This window comes from Hesperophylax consimilis, chromosome 26, assembly GCF_061612785.1.
Source record: "Hesperophylax consimilis isolate HC1 chromosome 26, BYU_Hcon_1.0, whole genome shotgun sequence".
In the NCBI taxonomy this organism is placed as follows: domain Eukaryota; kingdom Metazoa; phylum Arthropoda; class Insecta; order Trichoptera; family Limnephilidae; genus Hesperophylax; species Hesperophylax consimilis.
In genome coordinates, this window is record NC_142861.1 from 17,921,057 (window position 1) to 17,948,787 (window position 27,731).

General features: G+C 35.7%; 1 protein-coding gene across 7 annotated transcripts in view; it reads right to left on the reverse strand.

Annotated features, from left to right (window-relative positions):
• The window catches only part of mtd (TLD domain-containing protein mustard), a 262,898-nt gene that overhangs the window by 68,990 nt on the left and 166,177 nt on the right, over positions 1 to 27,731 (reverse strand). For 6 of the 7 annotated variants that reach the window (XM_089647436.1, XM_089647435.1, XM_089647437.1 and 3 more), the window contains 9 exons: positions 24,268 to 24,403; positions 21,535 to 21,615; positions 18,169 to 18,272; positions 17,154 to 17,347; positions 15,985 to 16,051; positions 9,359 to 9,547; positions 6,960 to 7,049; positions 3,779 to 4,045; positions 726 to 911 (listed from right to left, as the gene is read on the reverse strand). In XM_089647436.1, coding sequence (XP_089503562.1) covers positions 726 to 911; positions 3,779 to 4,045; positions 6,960 to 7,049; positions 9,359 to 9,547; positions 15,985 to 16,051; positions 17,154 to 17,347; positions 18,169 to 18,272; positions 21,535 to 21,615; positions 24,268 to 24,403 — 1,314 coding nt within the window. The remainder of the gene's footprint in view (positions 1 to 725; positions 912 to 3,778; positions 4,046 to 6,959; positions 7,050 to 9,358; positions 9,548 to 15,984; positions 16,052 to 17,153; positions 17,348 to 18,168; positions 18,273 to 21,534; positions 21,616 to 24,267; positions 24,404 to 27,731) is intronic. The other variant, XM_089647441.1, reaches the window with a different exon arrangement.

Consider the following 27,731-nt stretch of genomic DNA (forward strand, 5'->3'; position numbering starts at 1 on the left):
TCCTCAAGAAGAACCTCCACACAGAATCCCCAAAGATGACATAGGCCCTGAGGGAAATTATTTCCCTAAGAGCTTCCTGTGTGGAGTTGATGATAATAAAGTCATATCTTCAAACACACTAATTTCGATTGTCTGTGCGTCTCCGTGAAATTAAGTTCAATGAACTCAAATTTGTTAGGATTTAAATCGTAACAAATGTAATTTTGGTAAAAAACACTTTGTTTAAAAATCACGAATTATTGTAAATTTTCGGTCTTAATAAATTTTACAATAATTCGCGGTTTTATATTTATTTAGTAATTTTTGAAATTGGAACTGATTGTGTGAAGGATTCAGACAAGCGATAAAGCATGTACCTACCTTTAATACAATAATTTAACAAAAATTAATAATGCTATTTCAAAATTGGAATTGTAATATCCCATGTTTACGGAAATGCGCAAGGAAAAGCATAAATTTGTTGTGAAACCTTAATGGCCAGGTTTGCCGGGAAATTATTAACGAAACTAGGTAAGGGTAGGTTAACTTTGATCTTGGCAAAAGATAATTGCACTGTTAGGCTGCCGCTAATAACTTCATGGGAACCTCTCTCTCATTCTCATAATCGACACATGTAACAGAATGCGAGGTGACAGCTGCACTCTAACATGAGACTAAAAAAAAGTGATAAAAAAAACATTATTAGCATAACATTTTTTAATGATCGAAAAACAATAATATAGAACCTTGTTTTTCTTATCAGGCGTGGTCGGTATAGGTGTGGTGGTATCAAGCGAAAAGGACACGGCATGTTTCCGCACCCGTTCGTCCGAATGGCCCGGGGGCGCCGACAGAGGGGGCTCCACTGTGCTCACAATGGACACCGGGGGCACCCAGTCCTGCGACAGCACTATATCTGCATCGCTGTACACCTGCAAACGGAGAAATACTAGTCAACAAGTTGGCCATTTCCAATATAAATCAAATCTATAACAGTGACGAAACTGTTGACTTAGCGAAAGTCATCCATGTGACAGTATTTTATTTTTAAATTGGGAACTCCATCATGGAAAATTATTAAGGTTGAAGTATTTTAAACTCATCAAATCGGTGATCAGCACCATTTTGAATTATCGACATTTGGACTGTTCCCTGTAAAGTTTAAGTTTTTGATCAAAGTCTAATCAATTGACATGCATAACAGCATGAACGTCATGCTTGACAGCTGATCAAATTTGATGGTAATCAAATGTAACCAGAATTTAAAACCCCCAACTTAAAGCCCGGCTGTTTGAACACTCGCCACATTTGACATTATCATAAAAGAGATTGCATATAAAGATTTTGGCTTCTAACATTAATAACTAACATTAGAAATTTCACGTAGATTCCATTAGTGAGAAAATATAGTAAGTAATAAATAAAGTATTATATTTATAAAGCCCATTGAAAGTAATCATATTATATTTGTGAGCGTATATAAGAGAAGTGCATTGATAAAAGTACCATATAAAAAAATAAAGCTTAATAAATAATTTTAAAAAATTATTAAAAACTGACCGTGAAAAGATGGTATGTAAGAGATAGGTAACCTTAAACATTCCCACCGACAAATTATTCGAGACGAGGTTTTACGTCATTTCACTTTTTCTCTATTTAATAAAGTAATTTTACACCAAGCTAAAAATCAATCATGGATTATTTGCAATACCAACTTTTTTAACAAATAAATAATTGATTTCCATTTTTGTGCTTTTGATGAAAACTGAAAGAAAAATTGAATTCGGGAGTATGATCGACTAATTATTTATATATAGTAATAACTTAATGAGTAAATCATTGAAGACAATATTAACCACTCTCAATCGAAAGACGTAAAACAGAAAACGATTCAGTCGAATCTAGAAATTGAATCCAAGACCTCTTCCTTGCAAAATGTTGCTCGTGTTGTGATGGAGGACCTAGCCAGCCTGGGAATTGAACACACTACGCCTGGATGGGACGCAAACGCGATGTGAACTCAGCCACCGACCGGTCAACGATGTCCTCAATCATTAAAAAATTAATTAGTCTGGTGGGTAGGATGCTCGGCTAGCGATCGACGGATCGAGTTATTACTCACAGTGGGTAACCGACACTCCCTTTTCAACATAAGTTTTGAGTAGTGAAATAAATATCTTACTATAAAACAAATAGGTTTATAACTTATTTCGTGTTTAATTTACATTGAATTCAATTCTTTTTTTAGGGCCTGAAACCAATTGAAACAAAAATAAACATTATAGGAAATCGTAATAAAAAGGGACAGCACATCCTTATGGTTGACTTTTAGCTTGAAATTTTATTTGATGATGACCAGAGAAAAAAGTGCTCATAAAACCTCCCTCTTGTCTTATATTTCAAATGCATCTCATCTCGTAGTTAAATATAACACATTAAAAAAACTACGCACAATAACATAAAAACGAAGTTGTTTCATAGTAATTAAAAGCTATCAAAAACTTTACACCGAATCTAATAATTGTAAATGCTAAACTAAGCGATAAAACTAGGCGATAAATCTAGGCTGCGAAAGCTATTCTTACTAAAATAGCGATAGACTGGGCAAATGCAAGGTGCATGTTGCTAAAACACGTCCATTCGATTATCAATTCATTAGTGATATAAAAACAAAAACAGATTGTTCATTGACGATATAAACACAAATGATTATTTAATAATGGAAATATCGAAACAATCTCTTGCAAAGTAAATTGCGAGGAATATTAATGGTGTTTTTGTTTCCACGATAATCAATTAAGAGTGTTTAGCAAAAACCAATGCTCTACCACAAACTAAATTAACAAAATAACACTATTATGTAAATAAATAGATAAAAAGCATAGAGGTGTTTCATTTTGAAGTATGCCGAATGAACTGCATGCTTCCCAATGACATAAAGAACCATTTGCAAATGAGTTTTCCCATCATTTTATATATAATATTATAGAGTTCACCAAAGAAAAACATTTAAATAATAATTTATAATTTCAGGTGGAAAATATAATATATAATGTGGATAGAATGGGTGTTAGTTTAAATTTTTATCACCAGGTGGAAAGTGTGTAGTGTATATAATATTTTAACACGCTTTACCTAAACAATATTATGGTAAAAATTGATCTTACGAAATGAGATTACGTTAATCATTTTGCACAATTTAAACTGTTCTAATATTATGTGCAACTGCTGAAATATGTGGCTTTAAAATGTAGAGAATATAACCTCTTAAAATATTTACCGTATTGAAGAAAATTCAAAATATCCATAAAATCTATCTATTTATATGAAGAAGAATGTCTGTGGCGGACACCGGGTATGCGGCGTATGTTTCATTTTTATACAAATCTACATATTGATGAAATTTTGCACACCTGACCTTCAAAACAAGATAAAGGTCACTGTCTACACGAGATTTCGAAAAACCACCACATCCCCTTTTCCCACCCCTTAAAGCAGAGTTTTGATATTTCTTGGTGAAATTTTGCACACTTGGTGTTCAAAATAAGATTACATCTGATTTCGAAAAACCCTGTGTAAAGACCGGGCAACTCCTGAGATTTCAGCTAGTAAAGAAATAATAGAACTTAAGATTAACAAAAGAGTAATTGAATAAAGTGCCGTATGCTAATTTGATGATTCCAAAACAAAGCGATAATATTAGTGTGGTGATGAATAATAAAATTGACTTCCACCCCTCTCCTTTGTATATGAAAAAACTCATTTGCTTCATGAGACGTTATACCCCTGTGTTCCGGACCTTTTTGGTGTTATTAGGCATGATGACGGGGAGGGGATCTCTGATGTCGATGCCAGAGTCATGGCAAGAGAGTTTAACCAGGTGCAGGGCTGGTAGATCAGCTCCATGGTTCCTCAGGGTGGGCAGCTGCTGGGGCTCGTCCTCATAGTCGCGATTGTGGCTCATGTTGGCCATGTTCCGGATGTGGGCCATGTCGCGGATGTGCGCCACGTCTCTCTCCAAGTCCAGCTGCTCCAGATCCTCGGAGCCGTGGTGCTCCTCGGCCACCTGTGGGGGAGAGTGCCAGTGCGGAAGGACCAGTCTGGTATTTAGTCTGTGTGCTCTGTGCCCTCGTGATCTGTTCTGTACTCATTTTTAATTCATTCCATTTCGACACTCGTTTATGTGCGACGTTTCTCCATCGTTATTAAACTTATCATTATAATGATGCTCTGTAATTAACCTGCCTGTACACAGTTTATTGAAAGAGAGACCTGTCATTTCTACGAAAGACCAGTCATCACTATACTTTACGGAAGAAAGACCTGTCATTACTACAGTTTACCGAAGAAAGACCTGTCATTACTACAGTTTACCGAAGAAAGACCTGTCATTACTACAGTTTACCGAAGAAAGACCTGTCATTACTACAGTTTACCAAAGAAATATCAGTAATTGCTGCAGTTTACCGAAGAAAGACCTGCCATTTCAATGATGTTACATGATTAGACTTGTCGTTCCACTGTATACTGAAGAAAGACTAGTCATTACTACAGTTTACCAAAGAAATACCAGTGATTACTACAGTTTACCGAAGAAACACTTTTCATTTCAATGATGTCCCATAATAAAACCTGTCATTTTTACAGTTTACCGAAAGAGGGACCTATCATATCTACAGTAAACTTGCTATCTATGTGTACGTTTTATCATAAATAAACTTTCATTTCTATGGTTTTACATATAATGTTAAAACTTGGCAAAATAAAGAGTAATTCAAAAACTTTTTTGCTAAATAAATAAAATATTTGCAAGCATTCATAATTTAAAAAAATATAATTATATGAGCTAGTATAAAAATAAATGTGAAATGTATAAAGAAAAATGAGTTCATAACAGCGCAAGTTTCCTCAAAATATAAGCAAAAAGGAAAAACCCAATGAGATCCCTAGAAATAATAATATTTCCGAGAAAGCATGGTTTTAGTTGTCATGTGTGAATGTTTTGTGTATATTTTATGCATAAATGTTGAGGGAAAAGTTTTTTAGTAAAAAAATACCAGGAAATGTGAAATTTTAATTAATGTAAATGATAACCCAATTACATAAGGATTATTATTTATGTCAATAAAATTCTCTTTCAGCCATGCTTGAAAATGTTTCGAAAGCGCCTGATTACACAACAATTTAATAGCATGCTTTATAACTTCATTAAACAAAATCAGGAAAATGTATACTTAGGACTTAATTTAAATATAACATTGTTATCAAATGGTCATTCAGTGCCATTTTGTTCTTTTGAAAAGGTCCTCGTTGAATGCCGATTCAATGATAACTATCATGTTATTAAGATTGCGAATTTGATATAAAGCTGATACGCATCTAGAATTGGCGTTTAACGGGGACCTTTCAAATATAAAAAAAAAAAATGGTGCTGAACTGCCATTTGATAACTTTGTCACATGTGAATTGCTGCGAAATGACTAGGCCTTAATAAACAAAAAGTATGTAATTATTTCACAAATGAAAAACTGTAAATTTATGTGTATCTATTTTAAAAATGGAAGCTGTAGTTTTAATTTTAAATTTTCTACAGGAGGTTCGAAAGTGATTTTTGGTTTATTTTCGAACATCAAAACTTACGGACTTTAATTTAAAATGAGAAAACTCGAAACATAGCCTGTCAGCGTTTAAATTATACTGGAAACAATAAACAGAAAATAATTAAGTTAATGAGACAAAATAAATAATATTATGAAAACAGTGGATCTATGTGAAATAAAAAAGAAAAATAATAAGTAATAATTGATTGTAGACCAGTGTGGGAAAGATAAATTTCCAATTACCTTCTATGTGAACAAGTGATAGTGTTGTGAAGAGAGATCATAAAATTCCACAGAATATAAAACGCATTGGGTAATTTTAATGTTTTGATAACACTAAATACAAAAATAGAACAAAAAATCACTATTTCATAAGACAAATATGATTGTAGCTTTTGGGGCATTCGGGGCAATCTCCCGTGTTTACGTTTACCTGAATCCACTAATTTTAGTCCCGCTCTTTAATATGGTTTTATTTTCCAGGTATTTGAGCCTTCTTCCCACCAAGACAGGGGACATTGGTAGCAAAAATAAATCGGCATTTTATTAATTCTCTTTTTATCATACTCTCTTTTATTATTTCTCTTTCATTATTCTTTTTTTTTCATCATCGGCTTTTTATTCATTCTGAATTCATCATAAAAAAAAACTAACTCTATTCATCAATATCTCTTTGTTCATCCTCTTTTCATCATCGTATTTTTATTCATCCTCTTTTATTAATCGTCTTTTTCATCAATCCTCTTTTCATAATCCTCTTTTCAACAAATCTCTTTTGGTTCATCCTCTTTGTATTTATCTGTTTTCAATTACATATTGTCTTTTTATTCATCCTTCTTTCATCATCCTCTTTTTATTCATCCTTTTTTAATATCACTTTTTTTATTCATTCTATTTTCTTAATCCTTTTTTCATTCATCTCTTTTTATTCATCCCCTTTTATTCAACCTCTTTTCATTGCATTAATTCACTATTCCTACAGCTATTGGAGTTTCTATGTATCTCCTAAGGTGACAGTATCCTGGAAACAGCCACACTCCCCCAGTGAGTTTCTACTCATTTCAGCGGCGGCTTAACTCACTTGGGGTTCGTACCATCTACTAACACTTTTCTCATTCAGAATAAGTACATAATAACAAATAGTGTTGTCATCATATTTGCCTTGATGATGGACATCACAAGGCTGCTTAAAACTTTGGCTCAAAAAGGAGGAAGCATAACATGACTTATCACCCCAAAAAACAAAACAACATTAAAATAATGTACAATAAAAACCAGTTTAATCTTTTTACTGTATTATCATAATCAAAACATTAAAATTAGCCGTAGCAAGAAGAACAGACACAGCGCAAGAGTTATAAGAGTATTGTGTAGGGTTACCTCAGGGGTCAGGTCAACGGACATTCGTTCCTTGATCGGCACAGCCCAGTGGTGGTCCAGTAGTGACCTTCTTCTCTCCTCTTGGACCTGCTGTTGGCAACAAATATCACATCTAAACTACATTGCTACAGGCCGGGTGTGGGTGTGGGTGCTTTGTGTGAGCGCGATCATTCATTAATTCATTGTGTTTGACTGCGTGATAAAGTAAACTATGTCTTTTTTATATTAACTCGACACAAGCCCTAAGATTTCACTCACAGTCTTTTTGGGAGTGTCATCTGTGAAAGGGTCTTTTATGCTTTATTGCTTGATAGATATTTCACAATAACACAACTAGTGTCTCACAAATGGGGAATTCAACAAGGCACTTGCTAACTCATTACTTAGTAGATGATGTGTACATAGTTCTGGTAAGCACTCAGGCCTTAGCCCCATCGTGCTATATTTCTGATATTTCACCGTATCCCTTTGGCAGTAGGCTAATCCTTTTAATAAAGTTCACCAGGTTGTCATTGGGCGTTCGGCTATCTCTCAATGTTCCACAATGTGACTTCTCAGTTTTCTGAGCTTTTTTCTCGTCGAAGTGGGACATTGACATTACGGGTTGATTGGAATAAAACATACAGTGAGATCCCGATCAATCGTTTTCCGAATAATCATTTTCCCGCCTGTGTCGTTCATTTCTTCCAGTTCCAAATAAATTTCATACAAAGAATGGATTGAATCGATCGTTCATACATGTATCGTTTTACCACATTAATCGTTTAAACACGCAGTTTTTGTACTATCTTACTCGATCGATCGCTGCCGGCAGCAGTTTCTTAGATTAGTTGTCGTTGACATTAGTCGACATTCAAACACAACGGTGCGTGCGTGCAGTTACATTTTTACTTTCCAGTTTTTGAGCGTTTCAACCTTAAAAATTTAACCGAAAGGGTGAAAAAAGTGCATACACTTCAAGAAAGAATAAAAATTGTCGAAGAAGTAAAAAAAAATCACACTGAAAAATGTGTTAATTTAACCAAGTTTTTAGGAATCGCTGCGCTTTTATTTAAGCACATTTATTTATATGTGAAAAATGTATCATTGAATATTTTAATTTCAGTACGAATGTAGTCTTTTTCTATAACCCCGCAATCCTAGTTTATTTCAATATTAACCCTCAAAAACGGTAGAAAGAGGTTTCCCTGTACATATAAAATACTAATATTTTTTTGGTTAAATACTAGCTTTCATATTTCTTCCCTTATTGAATGCCCTTCCTCAACCCGTCTCACAACATCACCCAACCTGGTGGCGACATAGAGCCCCCAATTGTGCACAGTACAGAGAGAGGAATTTTGATAATTTAATACAGAGAATAAACAAGTGATGGTGTTTTTTTAGGTGTTTGTGTTTGAATAATGCAAAAATAAAATAAAACAGAGCGTAGGCCCCAACAGCTTTGAAAATAAAAATAATAATAAATGCAATCACACATTTGCCTACAAACGTTCTAGCGATCCTTTGCGGAAGCTGCTTTTGGTAACAATTTTACTCTAAATCTAGATTTATCATTGCAATGGATTAATGAAAATAAGAAAACAAACTCAAAATAGAATGCCAAGATCACATTTAAAAGAAGTTATTTAATAACATTCATTTTTAATCTGAAAATTAATATGACCTTAGCTTTCATCAAAAAACTAAAAGTTCGAGCAATGTATAACTTATTTATTTGTGTGAAATCTGCGATGAAATGAATTTTCAAATTTGCAGACTATGTGAAGCACTCACAGTTAATAATATTGAAAATAATAATCAGACTTTATAATAAGTATGATTGAATTTAAAACCAATTCGTTGTGACACCAGGATAATCTTATTAATTTCAGATCATCGGACAAGAGCTCTCCTCTCACTATCAGGGGAAAGAGATCCACTTCCTTCAGGTATAGTCCCGCTGGCTCCAAGCAGTACAGTCTCTTGTGTGATAATCACAAAAAAGAAACCATTTTTCATACGATTTGAAGGTGTCACACCAAACCCGCAAAAATGTTGAATAACACCAATAAATGTTAAAATTTTCAATAATTATTGTTAACTGTGCGTAACTTCTCCGCATCTATACACCTATGCTACTGATCCCAACGGTAACCGGATCAAACAGTACAGTGACAAAACAGAACATGATAAAATAAGAGGTCTGGTTGGGTTAGGCTAGATTAGGCTAGGTTAGTTCAGTTAGATTAGATTAGGTTAAGATAATTTATTTTAGCTCAGTTAGGTTAGATCGAGTTAGATTAGGTTAGAATAAATTAATTTAGGTTAGTTAGGTTAGATTAGCTTTTCATTTTCTTCATTGTTCTGATTTGTCACTGTTAACTGATCTGGTTTGTCTGTATTCGCCAGCAACTGACCTGTGTGCTGGTTGGCGTGACGCGCTCACGGTCAAAGGCCTTGGGGAAGGCGTCCCCCCCTCGCTCTCCGCCCGGCGGGTCGGAGCAGTGGCGCACCTTCACCGCACCACCACCCTCCACAGCCGCCTCCTCATCATCCTTGTCACAGGCGTCCGAATCAACGGCCGCCAGTTCGGGAAACGTCTCATCCTGCAACGTAAGTGATATATTGATGAGTCACTAGCCATTAAAAGCACCACTAGCAGTATTTCTATGAAAAGTACTGCCGTGGTAAGTAAAAACATAGTGTCTTACATGAGACTCTGGACTCTTACCTTGTTTTCAAAAAGCTTATTTGTAAGTAGGTTCTTTCATACCTACCTACTTAATTATAAATCATATAATATTTTATGTAGCATTTTTTTACAAATTTCAAATAAGGATTTTTGAAGGACAATTTGAGAAATAAAAATAACTAAATCATAACTATATTAACTCTTTGCACGCGGACGTATCAACTGTTGTTACGGCAAAAAATCTATACTCACACGCGGCTGTATCAACAGTTGATACGGAAACTTTGACGGCCGATATTCCAGCGCTCTTTCGTCATAAATGTATTTCTTGCTCACTTGGACATTCGTAGAACTATCACGATGCTGACATCTACAAGAATTTCTCAAAAATAAAATTGTATTTCATAAAAAAAGATCGATAATCAAGTGCGCCTCTTCGCGCCTTTTAGTCCTTTAGTTTACATTTTTGTCAACGGATGGCGTTAGTACTAGTATTTTATTCACAACTTTTCATAACTAAAAATGATAAGTGCTCATGGTGTCCCACTTGTGTCTATCAATGCAGTGGCCTAAGTACACACACGCCGAGTGAATGGCGGGACCACATTCAAAAGATACGGTATGTCTTTGTATGAAATTTTATGTTTTTGTTTTTATAAACATCTAAGAGTGTTGACACATGAGGATTTGTTTTCATATTGTGGAGAATAATCTGTTCTGTCTATATAGTCCAATAAATCATGCCAGAATGCTATAATTTGACATTTAATTGCGTGCATAGGTATTTTAAAATATGTATCGCATACGGGTATAGATAAAACGGAGCAAATTAACGCGTTCAAAAGGTTAATAATTTCCCCGATAAGTTCATCAGAGCTAGGCAGCACAGGCTTTTTATTTTTCCAAGAGGCAGTACCAACCTACCGATGATCATGACTCTGGGGAGAATGACTACGCCATTAACCGTTTCGTCCCGGAGAGAAAAAAATCACATAAGATCCGAAGGGGGGTCACTAGAGACCCCAATTTGTTTTGCTTATTAAAGGATGTTAATGGCATAATATTGTGTAATTTGTTTTAGTAATAATTAGGGGGGAGTATATTCGAAGTGTTTCAGAAGTCATTATCAAAATATTTTCATAAATAAAGTCGTAGTTAATATTCTAATGAATTTAGATAATAATGCGCCTTTTTCCATACAAAACAGGGAAGGCGGGCCGATAACGAACATAACTCCTCGTTTCTGAATCTCGACTGGCGATTGGCGATTACAGCGTAGCTAGTTTGTTGCACAGGGTGGTCCGTAAATGATGGATCTATTTATAAATACATATTTTTAAGTTTTAAAAACCTACCACTACTAAACTAGGTACGGATGTTATTTCGAATATTATGGAATATTTAGATGTTAGTGAAGGTTATAATTCCTAATTTATGATATTATGTAGTATATTTACATTTAGGGTCAAATCGTAGTGTTTGCCTTACCATAAATAATGGGTTCGTTTGTATGTCGAGGGGTTCGAAATACAACGAATTTTTCGAATATAGTGAAAAAAAGGTATTTTTAGAACTTAAACGTGGAGTAAATTATATTTTACTGTAACCTCAGATATTCTTGTTTTTGATTTTTCTATATAAAACACCACAACAGTCCCAACTGCTCCTATCCAATCCTCTCGAACCAGTGAGACTATGGCATTCCCAAATGGGGTATGTTGGAGTGGCGGCTCCGAACTTTTAGGTGTACTAGAGTTTTTTTTATTTTTTTTATAGTGAATACCTCACAAGAGTCCCAACTGCTCCCGTCTGGAGCCAGTGAGACTATGGCATCCCCAATTGGGGGATGTTGTGAGGCTGAAGGTAAGTGGGGAAGGGAAAGAGGAAAGTGAGGAAGTACCTGGCTATTCAGATCTAGTCACTAAACACGGCTAAAGCCATTTGGAGCAACGTTTCAATTCTGAATGGTGGTCTTACAGCAGGGCTATACTGATAGTATCTTCCACTCTGGAACGTGCCGCAAATAGACTATATATTATTTTAATTAATTAATTGTGAAATAACACAAATCAATCAAATAAAATTTGAAAGAGTGATAATATTACAATTAATAGTAGACCCAAAAGTCACGAGCCGGTACTGGTATTTTGTAAGGCTAAAGGTAGTGGGGAGGGGAAGAAGATGGAGAAGAGGAAGTTGGGGAAATAGCTGGCTATTCAGTACTGGTCACCAAACAAGGTCAAAGTTATTTCAAGCAACAACCTAAATGAATTCTAGTCAGTAAATTGTGAAATATCACAAAGATTAAAATTTACATGCGCACACCGGGATTTGAACCCGCGACCTCCGGTTTACTAGTCTAGAGCCTTACCCTTCGACAACGGATGCTGTAATATTTATGAAAGAAAAAAATATATAATATCAAGTTGCAGGGCGGTAGATGCTTTCAGTATCGCCCTAGTGAAAGACCACCATGTAGAATCCAAACGTTGCTTGAAATGACTTAAGCCTATATGGTAACTAGATGTGAATATGCATGTACTTCCACCTTTGTCTTACCCATATCCTCCCCCTCGCCATCCCCACTATCTTCAGCCTCACAAAATACCCCAATTGGGGATGCCATAGTTCCACTGGATAGGACTGTTGGGGCTCTTGTGCGGCTTTCACACAAATTAATTAAAACCATAGAATTTTATGATCTAATTTAAAACATTGGTAAATATGCCGTAAGAAACTGCAATAAATACATGCCGACTGATTACATAAATTCTAATATTAAAAGTACAGAATAAATATTTTACAATCCTGAAATAGATATTAATTTATAAACACCATTTCATAAGTAGGTGTGAATGAACTACTTACCAGTCTGAAGATGCCCATAGCAGGGCGAAACTAGTCCGGTTTTGCAGAGAATTATTTACCACGAAAATTAAGAGAATTAGCAACTATAACCCAATATAAAATTTAACAGACGTTTGCGATAGACTTTTTAACCATATAGTACTCTGTTTTTATTCAAGTTCCTTCAAATTACTTAAAAATGTATACAAAATATGTGTCTCTTTCTGACCGATTTCTTTTCCATGTGAGAAACAGAGACAGATATAATTTTAATGTTGTCTCTAAACATGAAACATTTACCGGATGCAAGCTAGACAGGCCGATCTTTGTCCGGCAAGTGAACATTTTAGCATCGCAAAAGGAAATACCAGTAGTGCAGTGTACGCGACCGGGAGTTAGCCCTTTCCATAAAATGCAACTTTTACGGTCCAGTTCGTAGCTCGCTGGATCGTTCTCGGTGGTGAGCGGATAGTGGGGATGGGGGCGGGGGAATTTTAGCCGATGCTACGAAGCTGAGGTGCGGGGCAGGGGACAGGAATTTTGCCGGAATATTGTACAAATTATTTAATATCTAAGAAACTAGAAATAAAATATATATTTTTTAAATGCAGATCGATAACCAAATAGTTTTTTTAGGATTAACTAAATTACAGAGTATGTGGTGTAAAAAACAACTTAGATATAGCATAAAACTCTCGTTAGTGTAAGTGTGTTCCCCCCGTCCGGTACGGGAGTGTTAAACCACCTTTCTCCTGAGGTAGACATTTTTTAGTCAAACCTCAGTGAATTCAAAATTAGAATCAAGTATATTTAACACAAGACTGCATTGCAAATGATATAATTAATGTATGTAATTGTTCAATATACTCGTATGCATGTTACTAATTGTAAATATTGTAAAGTGGATGCAGTAGATTTTCAAATCCGGAAATGGAATGTACAAACAAATTTACAGGCAGATGAAATGCCATGCGATCGGGTTAAAATAGGACTTCTCTACGCACAGTCAATTAATTTTCTGATTACAGACTTCTCTACACACAGTCAACTAACTTCTGAACATGGACTTCTCTACACACAGTCAACTAACTTCTTAACATGGACTTCTCTACACACAGTCAACTAACTTCTTAACATGGACTTCTCTACACACAGTCAACTAACTTCTGAACATGGAATTCTCTACACACAGTCAACTAACTTCTGAACATGGACTTCTCTACACACAGTCAACTAACTTCCGAACATGGACTTCTCTACACACAGTCAACTAACTTCTGAACATGGACTTCTCTACACACAGTCAACTAACTTCTGAACATGGACTTCTCTACACACAGTCAACTAACTTCTGAACATGGACTTCTCTACACACAGTCAACTAACTTATGAACATGGACTTCTCTACACACAGTCAACTAACTTCTTAAGACTGTCTGGATAAAGTAAAAAATATGCACTTGTACACTTAAACATCTTCGTTTTGTTTTTTCTCCATTAGCTCTGTTTTTTTCTACATTAGCTCTGTTTTTTTCTACATTAGTTCTGTTTTTTTTCTACATTAACTCCTAGAGAAAACCTGAGGTAAATTATTTTCCTGTGGCGGATCTTTTTAAGAAAAAGAAAGAGAGGAAATTGTGGGAAGGAAAAAGGTATGAGGGGTGGGTAGGAATCTGGGGATCTATGGATGGAGAGAGTCCGGCTGGAGAGGTTAAAAGGTCTCCCTCAAACAGTCTCTCTCGATGTGGCCCACGCAGTAGATGGGCAGAACGCATCCACCGCCGAGACCTGGACAAATCTCACCCCATAAACATGGGCACTCCTGTCAAATCACCAAACATAGCGAACCACATGTGGTTGTAAAGGTTAAACTCCGATGTAATAGTGAGATATTCAGGATCAAGTAGAGGGATCAATACGGCAGAGCAGAGATTTTAAACTCATGATTGTGGGATTAGTCTTCTGTCAAGTAGGTAGGAAATCAAAAATAAAAAGAGGATGAACTTTAACAAAACTATAATGTAACCATCAAAAGAACACAACATGGGAGTTCAAAGTATATCAATGTAACATAAAGAATATAAAGTATACACATACCAGATGGACTCCTGAACAAACTATGCTAACTTAACGTGGCCGAGAATCGTAGGAAAAACAACGGATGGCGAACGAAAACTTGATTCTGGTAGAGAGGAACAGACCCGCGACAGGACCTCGGATCTACCGGGAACTTCATCCGAGAAGCACGTGGAAACCAGGGAAGCAAGGTCATCCTTCACTTAGGGAAGACAGGGCGCAACACCTTCAAAGCGCTTCTGTAGAATCTTCATCCGAGAAGCACGTGGAAACCAGGGAAGCAAGGTCATCCTTCACTTAGGGGAGACAGGGCGCAACACCTTCAAAGCGCTTCTGTAGAATCTTCATCCGAGAAGCACGTGGAAACCAGGGAAGCAAGGTCATCCTTCACTTAGGGGAGACAGGGCGCAACACTTTCAAAGCGCTTCTGTAGAATCTTCATCCGAGAAGCACGTGGAAACCAGGGAAGCAAGGTCATCCTTCACTTAGGGGAGACAGGGCGCAACACCTTCAAAGCGCTTCTGTAGAATCTTCATCCGAGAAGCACGTGGTCCAACCAGACTCCAAGTCTTACGGACTTCGGAAGAAACAACAGCAATCCGTGACTTCGCGACGCGGGGTTAAACAGGCATAATATTCTAGCCACAGCTAGGACCAATCTCTTTACAATTTCAAGTCCAAAACACAAAATCCACAAAACTGAGCACCGGCCATCACCGAAAAAAGCGGGGTTCCATAACCTCCACTAAAAATAAAAACCTACACGAACTATTTGTGTTAGGAAAAACACCCCGCACCCTTTTTAAAAGATAAGAACAACTTCTAATCACATGATTAACTCAGATTAAAACACCTTAAATGGTGAGTGACTAATTCACGTGCAGAAGTCACCATAAACCAAAACTCTTTTTCTTCTCCAAAAAATATTGCCAAACTTCAAAAAAAATACTATAGACAAAATAACCCAAATAGGCAAGAACTGCACTTGTCACATAATATTTATGTGACATGGTGACCAACGGCAGAGGTGTAGATCATCCAATAAATGGTTCTCAAGGCGACGGTACCTATAACCGCATCCTAAATTTTTATAAATAAAAATGTTCTTTTGTTCAAAATCTTTAATCTCGGAAAGTTCTCCACCGATTGCTTTGAAATTTTGACACAACGTTGCATTCGATTACGCGTGTGTTTTTAGTTTTATGTATCTATATTATGTAGATGTCACATGACAGGGAAAAACAAGCTTTTTTGAAAACCAGCGCCATCTGTTGGACGTAAAAGCAACATGCGCTATTATTTCTCTATCTGCACAGACAGATTGAGCCACAGCAACACGTGGCGGGGTACAGGTATTTGAGTATAAATTATTATGAAATACACGAACATGACACAAGAAATTAGTAAATAATAACGGAAATCTCTTACCTTGACTAGGGAGTCTTTGTCAGGAGAATTTGGTTTGTTCATATAATAGATTTCTGGCTTCTCGCCTCTGCAAATAAAACAATGCAAACATTTATAAAAAGAAAATATAGCAAAAACCCAATAAATCCGTCTGTTTTATTGGATCAGAATATTTGGTAAAATAGATGGCAGAAGCTATAACATGTATACATTTTATATTACCACAAAAAGATTAAACCTCTTAGAGGTTAACTCATTGAGTGACATATGTGCCTATGGGCCACAAAAAAATTGTATCCGTTGAACGCTGCTGTGGCCGATAGGCACATTCAAAACATACATTCTTTTCATGGGATTTTGGCTGCGAAAAAAATGTTTGTAACTTACTAAAATAAATCTTATTCGATTGGCAATATAACAAACAATAAGACAAGGGTTTTTCCTTTTGTTAAAGCGATGAAACAAAAACTAGATTGAATAGGTTAGATTAATATGTTAGTTTTTTTTCTTTGCTTTTAATGACTTTATATAACTTTATTATAGGAGTGTTGAATTATCATTGTATTGTGTTATCGTGGAACTGAACAAATGCGAAATTCATATTACTAAACAGAAACAAGTGTTCTCAATATACATAAATAAAAATGTAAATGTTTGTTTGATCAAAATTTTAAATCTCCGAAAGTTCTTCAATGATTGCTTTGAAATTTTGACACAACGTTGCATTCGAATACGCATGTGTTTTTATATACCTATATTATATAGATGTCACCTGTGACAGGTAAAAACCTGCTTTTTTTGCAAAAAAAAAAACAGCGCCATCTGTTGGACGTAAAAGCAACACGCGCTATTTTTTTTTCATCTATCTGCACATACAGACTGAGCCACAGCATCGCATGGCGGGGTACAGCTAGTTACTAATAAAAACAGTCTAGTTTACATAAAATCTTTTTGATTTTAAATAATTTCCGAAATAAACATGTAACATTTTCGATGGATGTTTAAAAATCAACAACTCCTATTTTACATAACTAATCCATATGGAAAGAGGACCCGTATGGAATCTGAATGAATAAAATGTAACGCACACAAAATTAGTTGTCTGGCTTGCTCTGGTTTTGGACAGTGCATGATTGAATTAAAATGTGAGTTTGAAAATCTGACAATTACGGTGATAATCAGTAAGTTACCTGTTGAGATTGGGGTTTGCGTCGTGCGTGCGCATGTGCGCGATGTCATAATAGATGGCCGCATTCACCACAAACTCCATGGGCGCGATCACGCCGTATGACTCGGGCCCGTGCTCCAGAACCAGCGTGTCCGACACGTTGGGGTCGAACATCACCGCGTTGGGTGTCACCAGCAGCACCCCGGACACTACTCCCTGGAAATATAACGCATGATTAAAGTTAGCGTTAAACAAGGATTTATAAACGTCAAAGAATCAAAGCTAGCAGTTCACAATGGATTGTTGATACAACAATCGGACAAATTGGAATACTGGATCAACCAGTTTGTTGTAAGAGCGAGAAAAAACCAAAAGTAATAAACTTTACCTGTGTTAATTTAAAATAATCAAATGGGCATCGAACACTATATATGTAATTTTTGTTTAATTTAAAGTTTTTTTACATGTGTGCGTTTGTCGCATGTAATGCTGGGGAGGAGGTATGTAGGCACCGCGATTATTATTATTTTTTGAGTAAAATGTCACCTTGACTCTAGCAACACTTGCCTGCGCAGCAAAATGCGCAGATGGCAGAACTGAGCTCGCGAGTGGAAAAAACTTTGAGACCATTCCGTCTCGAACGTTCCTCTCGCCTGTAAGCTATTAATTACGCGTTTATTTTAATTACGCAAATTATTGTCGCGGATAGAATCCTTGTATTATCTAGTGTTGTTGTTGTTAAATAAAATATAACTCTACCATACAATCAGCGTTATGATTTATAAGCTAAGTTCGGTGACTGATTATTTAGAGAACTTGAATATCTCCGATGAGGTAAGCGGAGATGTTCCAGCAATTTCTACAATACAAACCCTGATATATGAAATATATATATATATTGAAAACTTCTGATTCTTGACATTTTACCGACAGTTTACTTGTTTTACAGAGACAAGGAATGGGTAATTACGACATTCCTCCCCCATCTCCCTTGTTTCTATTATGTGTGGTTAATGGTTGTGGAATAGTGCGCGCACCTGTCCATCGGTGATGTGGCGAACATTGATCTTGAGGAATCTCTGGGGGGCGGCGGGAGAGGTGAGCGGCTCCGGGGAGGCTGGCCTCAGAGAATCTAGGAAATCTGTAATCAAACATTACACAACCATTAATATTACTATTCAACTGTCAGTGCAGTTTCTACAGCATGGCCTGTATCGATAAAGATGGCGGTGCCATTATGCAACATCATTTTGTTAGTGAATAGTTGCGCCCCTACGAGAGTGAACTTTTCTAAACTAGAACCAATCGATGTCTCGAGGAAATTATCAAAAAAAAAAAACATTTTAAATTCAGAAGTGATTCAAGTAGGTCCCTACCTGTAATTTATTTTATATGGCATATTTTTACAGGCCATTTTTAAAAGTGGAACTAAAGTTTCTGTAACACCTAAAGTAACTTAAATGTCTGTAAGAGCTTAAGTAACTTAAGTTTCTATAACAGCTGAAGTAACTTAGGTTGTAAGAACTTAGATAACTTAAGTTTGCGTAACAACTTAAGTGTCTGTAACATTTAGTAGCTAGCTATTACACTAAAAACGGCTCGGCAAAAACCACTAGGCTAATATGTACTTCTGTGGACACTCCTATCTCCTGCAAAAAATGCCAAGCGCTAAAAGATTTATTTTGTGAACAAGACCATTGTGCATATTTCCATAGATATAGAAAGTAACTTTAAATAACATTCTATCGTTAGTTAATGTAACAATATCTGAGTAACGATGCGTGTTCTACGGTTGCCTGATATTTCATCAAAATGAAAACACCTTTAAAAAGTGATATAGAGTCAGTAAAAGTGATGAAACAAAAACTAGGTTTAATAGTTACTTATCGTCGCATTAATTCGTAGAATGCGTAACTCCCAAATGTAAAATTTTACAGGAGGCACAAAAAACCTCGTAGTGAAAAAAAATGAAAGACGGCTTATTCTTTTTATTTATGTTTCGAACATATAATATATTTGGAAATTTATTTTCAATCATTAAACTTTTGTAAGTTAAGGCTTTCTATTTCAAATCGGAGTTAGGAAGTTTACGTAAAAACCGAGAATGGAGATACGCATTTTACAAAAGATACATACTTTTCTGCGAACAGTTTTATGAACAACCTAGCGGAAAATTTGGAAGATAGGAATTTTACATTTACAAAATAAAACACAACAATGTATGTGTATGTCGAGGCAGTCTATTTAGATGCATTTTAATGATTTTAATGATGCGGAAGGTTATCGTTAAAGGAGTGGTAATCCTTTTCTAATGTCTGTTTTAAGTCTTGTAAATGCTGGTACTTTTCCTTCCTTAAGGGATTAAATCTGACTCTCAAGTGAAATCTTCAAACTCTGGAGATCATTACAGATTCGGCGACGGTTTTGTGCTGGGTGAGATCTACACTGACCGGGAGTAGTCGTGTCAGAGATGATCGTTAAGTGACGCTTGGAGTTGATGAAGGAGATTGTAGAAGAATTTGATCTGACACTGTCGATCACCCTTGTTGTCCTGTAGAAATAAAACTGATGTACTTACTAGGGTTTGCAAGACCCGGGCAAAGAGTAGCCATGACAGGAAACGTTGTGAAAGAGACTCCTCAGAGTGTGAAGATAGGCGGGAGAGACTTGAAAGTGGAACTGGTGAGCAAACATGTGCTTTAAGAGTAGAAACTCTTCATGCTCAGCATCACTTTGGAGTAAAGTGAACGCTTCATCTTGACCGGCTGGTCGATCCCGAGGCGAGAAGAAAGGACCTCGATAGATGCGTGCGTTCCTGCGTACAATGCAGGACAATTGACCCTCCACCATCATCCCATGAAGCGGGTAATCTTAATGTTGTGACAACCTGGAGTCGCTTGGCAGTTGATGTTACTCATTTCGGTAGGAAATGTTTACTCACATTTATCGATTGCGGTCCAAGTAGATTTGCCGTGTGGCGGGAAATCGAGTCAGATAATGCAGCTTCGATTATCAGACATTTGGAAGAAGTGTTTCGGGAAAGAGGCCCGCCCAAAGTAGTTCTCATGGACAATGGTACTGCATTTTGTTCCTACAGTGTTACAGATAAGTGTAAGAGATGGAATGTTCGTCAAAGATTTTGCGCGGCATACCGACCAGCTGGAAACGGTATAGTTGAACGACATCATCAAACAATAAAGAGAACTGCAGCCAGAAGTGGAAGCGATCCCCTGCAGGCAGTGTTTCGGTACAATCTTTGGCTGCAAAAAGTCAGGATGATCGAGGTATTGCGCTGTCTAGTATAGTTCACACTTCACACTCGTGGAGACACCCTTCTGCGCAAGTGAATATAGAAGAGGAAGTATTGACTGAGCTCTAAGTGGGCGATCTTCTTGCGGTTAAACCAGTAGATGGGAGATGCACATCGTGCATGGAAGGGTGACAGGACTTACTTCAGTCAACAACATCGAAGTAGATGGCATACCAAGACAAGTGCTTGACCCGCGGAAGATGCCTGACAGAGAACGGACTGTGTCTGAGGAGAGATGAGATGGAATTGCCGCACGTTCCACCGTCAATATTTTGGGTTTGTTTGAAGAGGACAGTGAAGAACCGGATCCGGATATGCATCAGGAGGAGATCCACTTGCAAAGAGATGGTGACCTTGAAGAAGAGATAATCACAGAACAAGGACCTATTAGGTATTTACGAAACCGCAGAGGCACATAAAACAAGAGAGCTACGGCAGAGCGTCACACGGTGCAGAAGACGTCAGTTTAGACTACAGATACAAAACACTATTCGTGACTTCACAATTAAAATTAAGGTTATAAAATGTTCAAAATTGATTAATCAACTTATCTCAGTTAATTTCACGGTAAAACTATTACACCGTAAATAAATTTCCTCAGTCAAAAACACAACAAGCGTGCACGGCTCACCGGCCAATACTGAATTAAGGAGTTACGAAGTATTCGCGAGTAAAAATGGCACCATAATTTTACGCAGTTTCCTAATTTGTGTTTATCTAAAAGGTTAATTTTTTTTTAAATTTTCGAGTTTTACTAGTTGATGCGGGTCTAATTTTAACACCAGATGGCATTAAAAACGTATTTTCGAAAAATTTGGAGTTACGCAGTCTACGAATTAATGCGACGTTATGTAACCTATTTAATCTAATTTTTGTTTCATCATTTTTCATGTCTTTATATCACTTTTCGAAGGTGTGTTGAATTGTTATTTTGATGACATACCCGGTCACCGTGTTCTACACCTGTCCCGTTAAAAAACACTTAGATCTTTTTAATTTTGCTACATTATAATTACAATCTCAAATCCAAATGCGATGGTACTGTATAAGGGAATCAAATTGTAGAAATTGAATAAAATGTTACATTCAATACCTTTCTCTTGTGAGGGTGCTTGTGAAGAGGTATCAGAACCATCCCCACCTTCTGATGTGGTCTCGCCCTCCTTGGATCCATCTGGAAATAACAAATTTGCATTATAGATGTTACTAGCAAGAAAAAAACACATTTGTTGGATATTTAACACTTTGTGTACGCCAGCTGATTCTATTTTCGTAATAACTCACTTATTTTTAGCAAAATTATGTTTTTGTAAATTGTACTGTCTATAATCTACCGTAAGTAGTTTTCCCAGAACAGCAACTTGTATTCAGAGAAATGATTTCTTTATTTATTTATTATACGCCCTAGTGGGCTTTTCTTTTAAAAAAAAAATACAAGCATTTTGTATCAGAGTAAACACTTAAAAATTAATACAATAAAGAAGAATGTAAACATAATGGCAAAAATGAATCCTCTCGCATATAATTGAATTTAAAAGATTCAACAAAACAAAATAGTAGAAGCGGAGAAGTTATATGGGTACATAGGTCTGTTTGTGTCTAGAAGAATAAAAGTGATAGAATATACAACATTTTTTATACTGATTAGTTTTCAAATTAAATATATCACCCAGATCAGAATATTTGTTTCCGAGATTGTGAAGTCTCGGAATCGGAGAATTTTGGTAAGCTAGTATCCTGGTGTTATTGAAGTAAAAAGGTAAGAAATGTGTAGTGCCTATCGGCAACGGCGGCACACAAGTGGAAAAATGAGAGTGACTGGATTTTCAAGTAATTTAATTTAATCAATATAGACATATAGACAATAAACATATGCAGTTAAAAGACAATTCAAGATTAACTCGCGAACAAATTATTATAAGCAATAATTTGTCGCCTGAAATATTCATATAAATTGAAAATATCTCCTGAGTAAAAATAAATTCCGCCGACGGGAAATAATTTGTTATCCTTTGTGCTATGCATAAAAAAACCTTATCTTATAAACATTAGTTTATCATTAAAAATAATTGACTCATGAAGTTAACTGCTCAAAATTAGGACACCAACTCAATACTAAAGCAGATAACGATAATACACTAAGGGCCTTACCAATAATGATGCGACACCCATTAATGTATGGTAAATGGTTATTTATCAATTGTGTTAAATTTAAAACACATTTATTAGTAAGGCCTTATGTAAGTATTTGGGGCTTTTCTCTATTTGCAACTTTATCTGGAAATTATACTATTCACCCTAAAGCTAACGAATTCTACATAAAAAAAAATAATCATGTCATAATTATAGTATAAGTAGGTACTATATTTTTATACAGGGTGTATCGGCAAGTACCCGACAAACTTTAACCAGCTATTCCTCAGCACATTTGGAGTAAAAAATGTTATGGGCGCTTTGCTGTCCGGTAACATTTTTTTTTCCATTAAAAACAAAAATTAAATAAAAAATCCACACTCCGTCACTGTCATCTGCCTCGTTTCTCGCGTTCAACAGCTGTTATTAGCAAGTGCGTCAAAAAGTGTCCTCCTCGTACACACTAAATAATAATAGTTAAAAATGAGATGAATGGTGCTGTGCCATTTCGTTGGGATTGTAAAAGCGCGCCAATGTAGGTACGTACGTACATCATTCAATGAAACTCGAAAAAAATATTGCCAGACGGGTTTTCAAACTTTGACAAAGGATAAAACATTGGTGACATGTGGTGAAAATACGAATAATAATTTTTTTATTAAAAAAAAATGTTACCGGACAGCAAAGTGCCCATAACATTTTTTACTCCAAATGTGCTAAGGAATAGCTGGTTAAAGTGTGTCGGGTACGTGCCGATACACCCTGTATATACAGGGTGTATCGGCACGTACCCGACAAACTTTAACCAGCTATTCCTTATCATATTTGGAGTAAAAAATCTTATGTGCACTTTGCTGTCCGGTAACGTTTTTTTTTAATAAAAAATTTATTATTCATATTTTCACCACATGTCACCACTGTTTTATCCTTTGATAAAGTTTGAAAACCCATCTGGCAAATATTTTATTCGAATTCCGTTGAATAATGCACGTGTGTACCTATATTGGCGCACGTTTACAGTCACAACGAAATAGCACGGCACCATTCGTCTCATTTTTAACTATTATTATTTAGTGTGTGCGAAAGAGCGAAGACGCTTTTTGACACACTTGCTTATAACAGCTGTTTAACACGAAACGCAATGCCAATGACAGTGATGTAGTGCGGAAATTAAAAAAAAAATTGTTTTTAATTGAAAAAAAAATGCTACCGGACAGCAAAGTGCCCATAACATTTTTTACTCCAAATGTGCTAAGGAATAGCTGGTTAAAGTTTGTCGGGTTAGTGCCGATACACCCTGTATACTCGAAATTAGCTTCAGTACTTATTGTACCCGTTAAATTTGTCTTTCTTAAAATGGTGGAAAGAGTATGAGCTTAGAGAATGTTCTAGAGCTGTAGTCATATCTCCAAGGCTTGTACCATAGATAACATAAGCAAAGGAAGATATGGCATGTATGAACTATCAAAGTGGTGAGTTGGTATGTAGATAGAAACGAAAGGCGCCATATGCGCAAATAGAAATTCTAGTAGTATAAGTGAACGATATTGTCAACACGCGTTGTGTATGCTGTTTCATACAAATAATGGTGCATGGCCCATCTCCCTTAGTTCTATTATCTACAGGGTCAACCCATACGGGCATGTATGGCAGTGAACGAATTAACAAGAATCAAGTGTTGAAGTGTACAAACCCTGGTTCTTGTCAGGCACCAGCAGGTTCTGTCCGGGGAAGATGAAGTTGGTAGCGAGCCGGTTTATCTTGGTCAGCTCCGAGGGAGTGGTGTCAAAGCGGGCCGCCACCGACGTCAGGGTGTCTCTTGAACCCACCTGGAAACAAACCACACATATCTTTAAAAATTCTGTAGCTGAAGGATATTCTTAATTTTTCTTTTCGTAAAACCAATCCTCAATGAAAAACAGGTCTTCAACAAACTGCACCCCTAATGATAGATTGTCCGGCGTCTTGCATGCTTCCTTTTTACAAATTTAAAAGAAAATAAAGAGCATTTCTTTCTCTTTTATACTGCATAGAAAACAACTGCCTAGCTCGATCTTCCTTCAGTCGGCATGCAATGGCGCTTGAGTATAGACAAGTACAGCCTTCACAACACTCAAGGTCACAGTACTGCTGGAAGGACCAGTAAGTATTTCTATATAAATCAACAGTTTTATATCACGCGAACTAGCTTGAACTATCCTGTTTTAATGCCTAAAGATACTGGGTGCGTAGTGACATTTATCAATTCCGTTTAAATTTAGACTAGCGATTCAATTCGGCAATGTTCTATTTATGTTTTTAGTTTCAATCTTCAGATTCCTAACAAAAACAAAAATAATACATACTTTTCAATTTAATTATTTTTTATAATCCGGTACACCACTACGCAAGGGTCTCTATAAAATGACTTAATTTTTATTTCATTTTTTTATTAATGAATGTTAACACACTTTTGGCGGGTATTTTTTGCACTGGCGCTACGTTGTCTTCGGGCAAAAACAAAGGTCCCGTGCGAATTCCTTTAATTTGTTTTAAATCGCTATATCTTTGAAAATAAATAAAATATTTTAGTAAAAATTTCTACGTAGTAACTCAATACCCAAGCTATAAAAGAACTAAACAAAAATCGAATATTATTTGAAATGCAACTCAATTAACCTTGTAATATGTTTATTACAATATATATAGATCCGCCTATCGGAATTTGACCATACCTACTTTCTTCAAATACGCCCGACATCTCTCGCTCGCTTGCACTTAGGAGTTGAGTGGGTGCGGAACAGAGATAGAGGTTCGAATCGGGTTTCACAGTCATAAAAACCCTCATTCCAGAAATTGAACTATTACAATAACAAAATATGTTATCTAAATAATATACTATCCTTTTGTTGAACTACCGATGTAAACGAAAGGCATGAAGAAAAATATAAAAAGAAGATTTGCATTACGATTCGATAATTATGTACATATAGTTGGGACCTTTACAAAGAGATTGGTATATAAAAACATTGAAATGAGGCAAAAGGTAGAACTACCTTTCCCATCGTTAAGCATCAATCAACCGAACGGGTAGAACTAAATTTTCACCCCGAAGTGTGTTTATATGTAATACCGAGGACGGGTTGTTTCATAGAAATTAAAATGTAAAATTTTGGCACATTCCCATTATGACATTACTTTTGCCCCACCTTGTATTATGGCATAATCTTTATCACTTCCAATAACTGTATATCTTTAATGGAAAGATAATGTAATGCAATAAAACTTTGTAAAACAGTCATGCATTTGAAATTATACTGTTTGCTTAAAATGATTCACACAATATCTCTCTGGCAGTTGAATTTCAAGAGTTTTTTGTAAACAAAATAAATATTGACTATTCAAAGAAATGTTTATCAAATTATCAGTGCTTGCAGAGCACCTATCATAAATACAGGCGCCTATTATAAATGGAAAAAGTATTATAATACTCGATTTATTTATCAAATAATCATACTGTGTTTATTTAGCCTAATCTATATATTACATATGTTTATAAATAAAGTTCATATACATAGTTTTTTTTTTTATATTTGAGTGTTTCAACTGCTCCCAACCGTCTAGAACCAGTGACACTATGGCATCCCCAATTTGGGATACTGTAGGCTGAAGGTAGTGGGGAGGGGAAAGAGAAAGGAAATGGGAAAGTTGAGAAGCACCTGGCTTTTTAGATCTGGTCACCAAACACAGCTTTTTTATTTCAATGCCATTCATAACCACAAAACATAACTGTTTGGAATTTCTAACCTATACTTAATTTGGCTACACCACGGCCTTAAGATGATACAACCCGGCCTAAGATTGATAATAAAACATTAGCGACAAACCTTAGTTAACACTTAACACATTGCATTAAAAAAACCTGTGATAGATCAATAATAATACAAAATGGCCATCATTGTTAGTCAAACATGAGCAACAAACCTTAGTTAACACTTATCACATTGCGTTAAAAAACATGGGATAGGTCAATAACAATACAAAATGGCCATGAATGTCATAATAAATGGCGATAGAGCGTAAATATGAGATTTGAGGTAATCAATAGCCTGGTGGGTAGAACGCTTGAATAGCAGTCAGATGGGCCGAGTTTTATGTTGGTCGACTTACTCCCTTTTAGACACAAGATATGCTTAGTGAATTTATTCGATAAATTTAGAGTTTATAGCTTAAATGAAGCTAGAAAAATAGATACATATTACATAAAACAAAATTGACAAACCTTTGACCAAAGCCAATCTTGGATCACGTCAAACATGTTTCAACTTTCAGCACTAACAACTTATTCACAATATAAAGTGTATTTTAACTTTGACATTTGTATGCCATGAATATAGTTTCACTAGTTTACGAATAAACATCAATCGACCGTGAAAGCTATTACGAATGCCGAGATTACAAACCCAAACGATAACTTCAACAAGAGTTACTTAAAACTTATAAAACACAATAATAAATATAAGTTTATGCATGCTTCTTACGCTCACTAGAAAACACAATTTTACGTCAGATATCACTAAAATCGTCGTCATATGAAAATAATCTTTATTGACATTTGCCAATCATTTAAACAGCAAGTTATTAATTCTGACAGTTTTAATATTTTATTGTCGTTCATTAAAATCTTGTAATGCGTACAAAGAATTCCATTACTTATAAATTTACTACACTCTGTTCACTGAAAAGAAAAACATTTTCAAAACAAAGGTGATTTTTTTATTTATCTACATTTTTTAACCATATTTTAATGTCTTAGAAATTTGCTAACCAATATCCTAATACTTAAACCCAGGAAAGTCCATACCTAGGTATTAATTATACCTAGTATAATACATCATTAATAATGAATATATTAGATATAAGATGTAAAATTTTATAACTAAATAAAATATACTTTAAAAAAAAAAATTATTGAAAAAAAAAATTCAATATGAATTATCAAAAGTGAATTAGAGAAGTCGGGGATGCCTGAGGAAGAGATGGCATGATCAAATGAACTATATACTTGAGTTGTGTCATGTTAAAAGTAAGAATAATACAAAGGTTCATATGAGATGACGTATGAATGTGAATGAAGCAAGGAAAGTGCGCCAAGACACAGATGTACGGAAGCTCGCA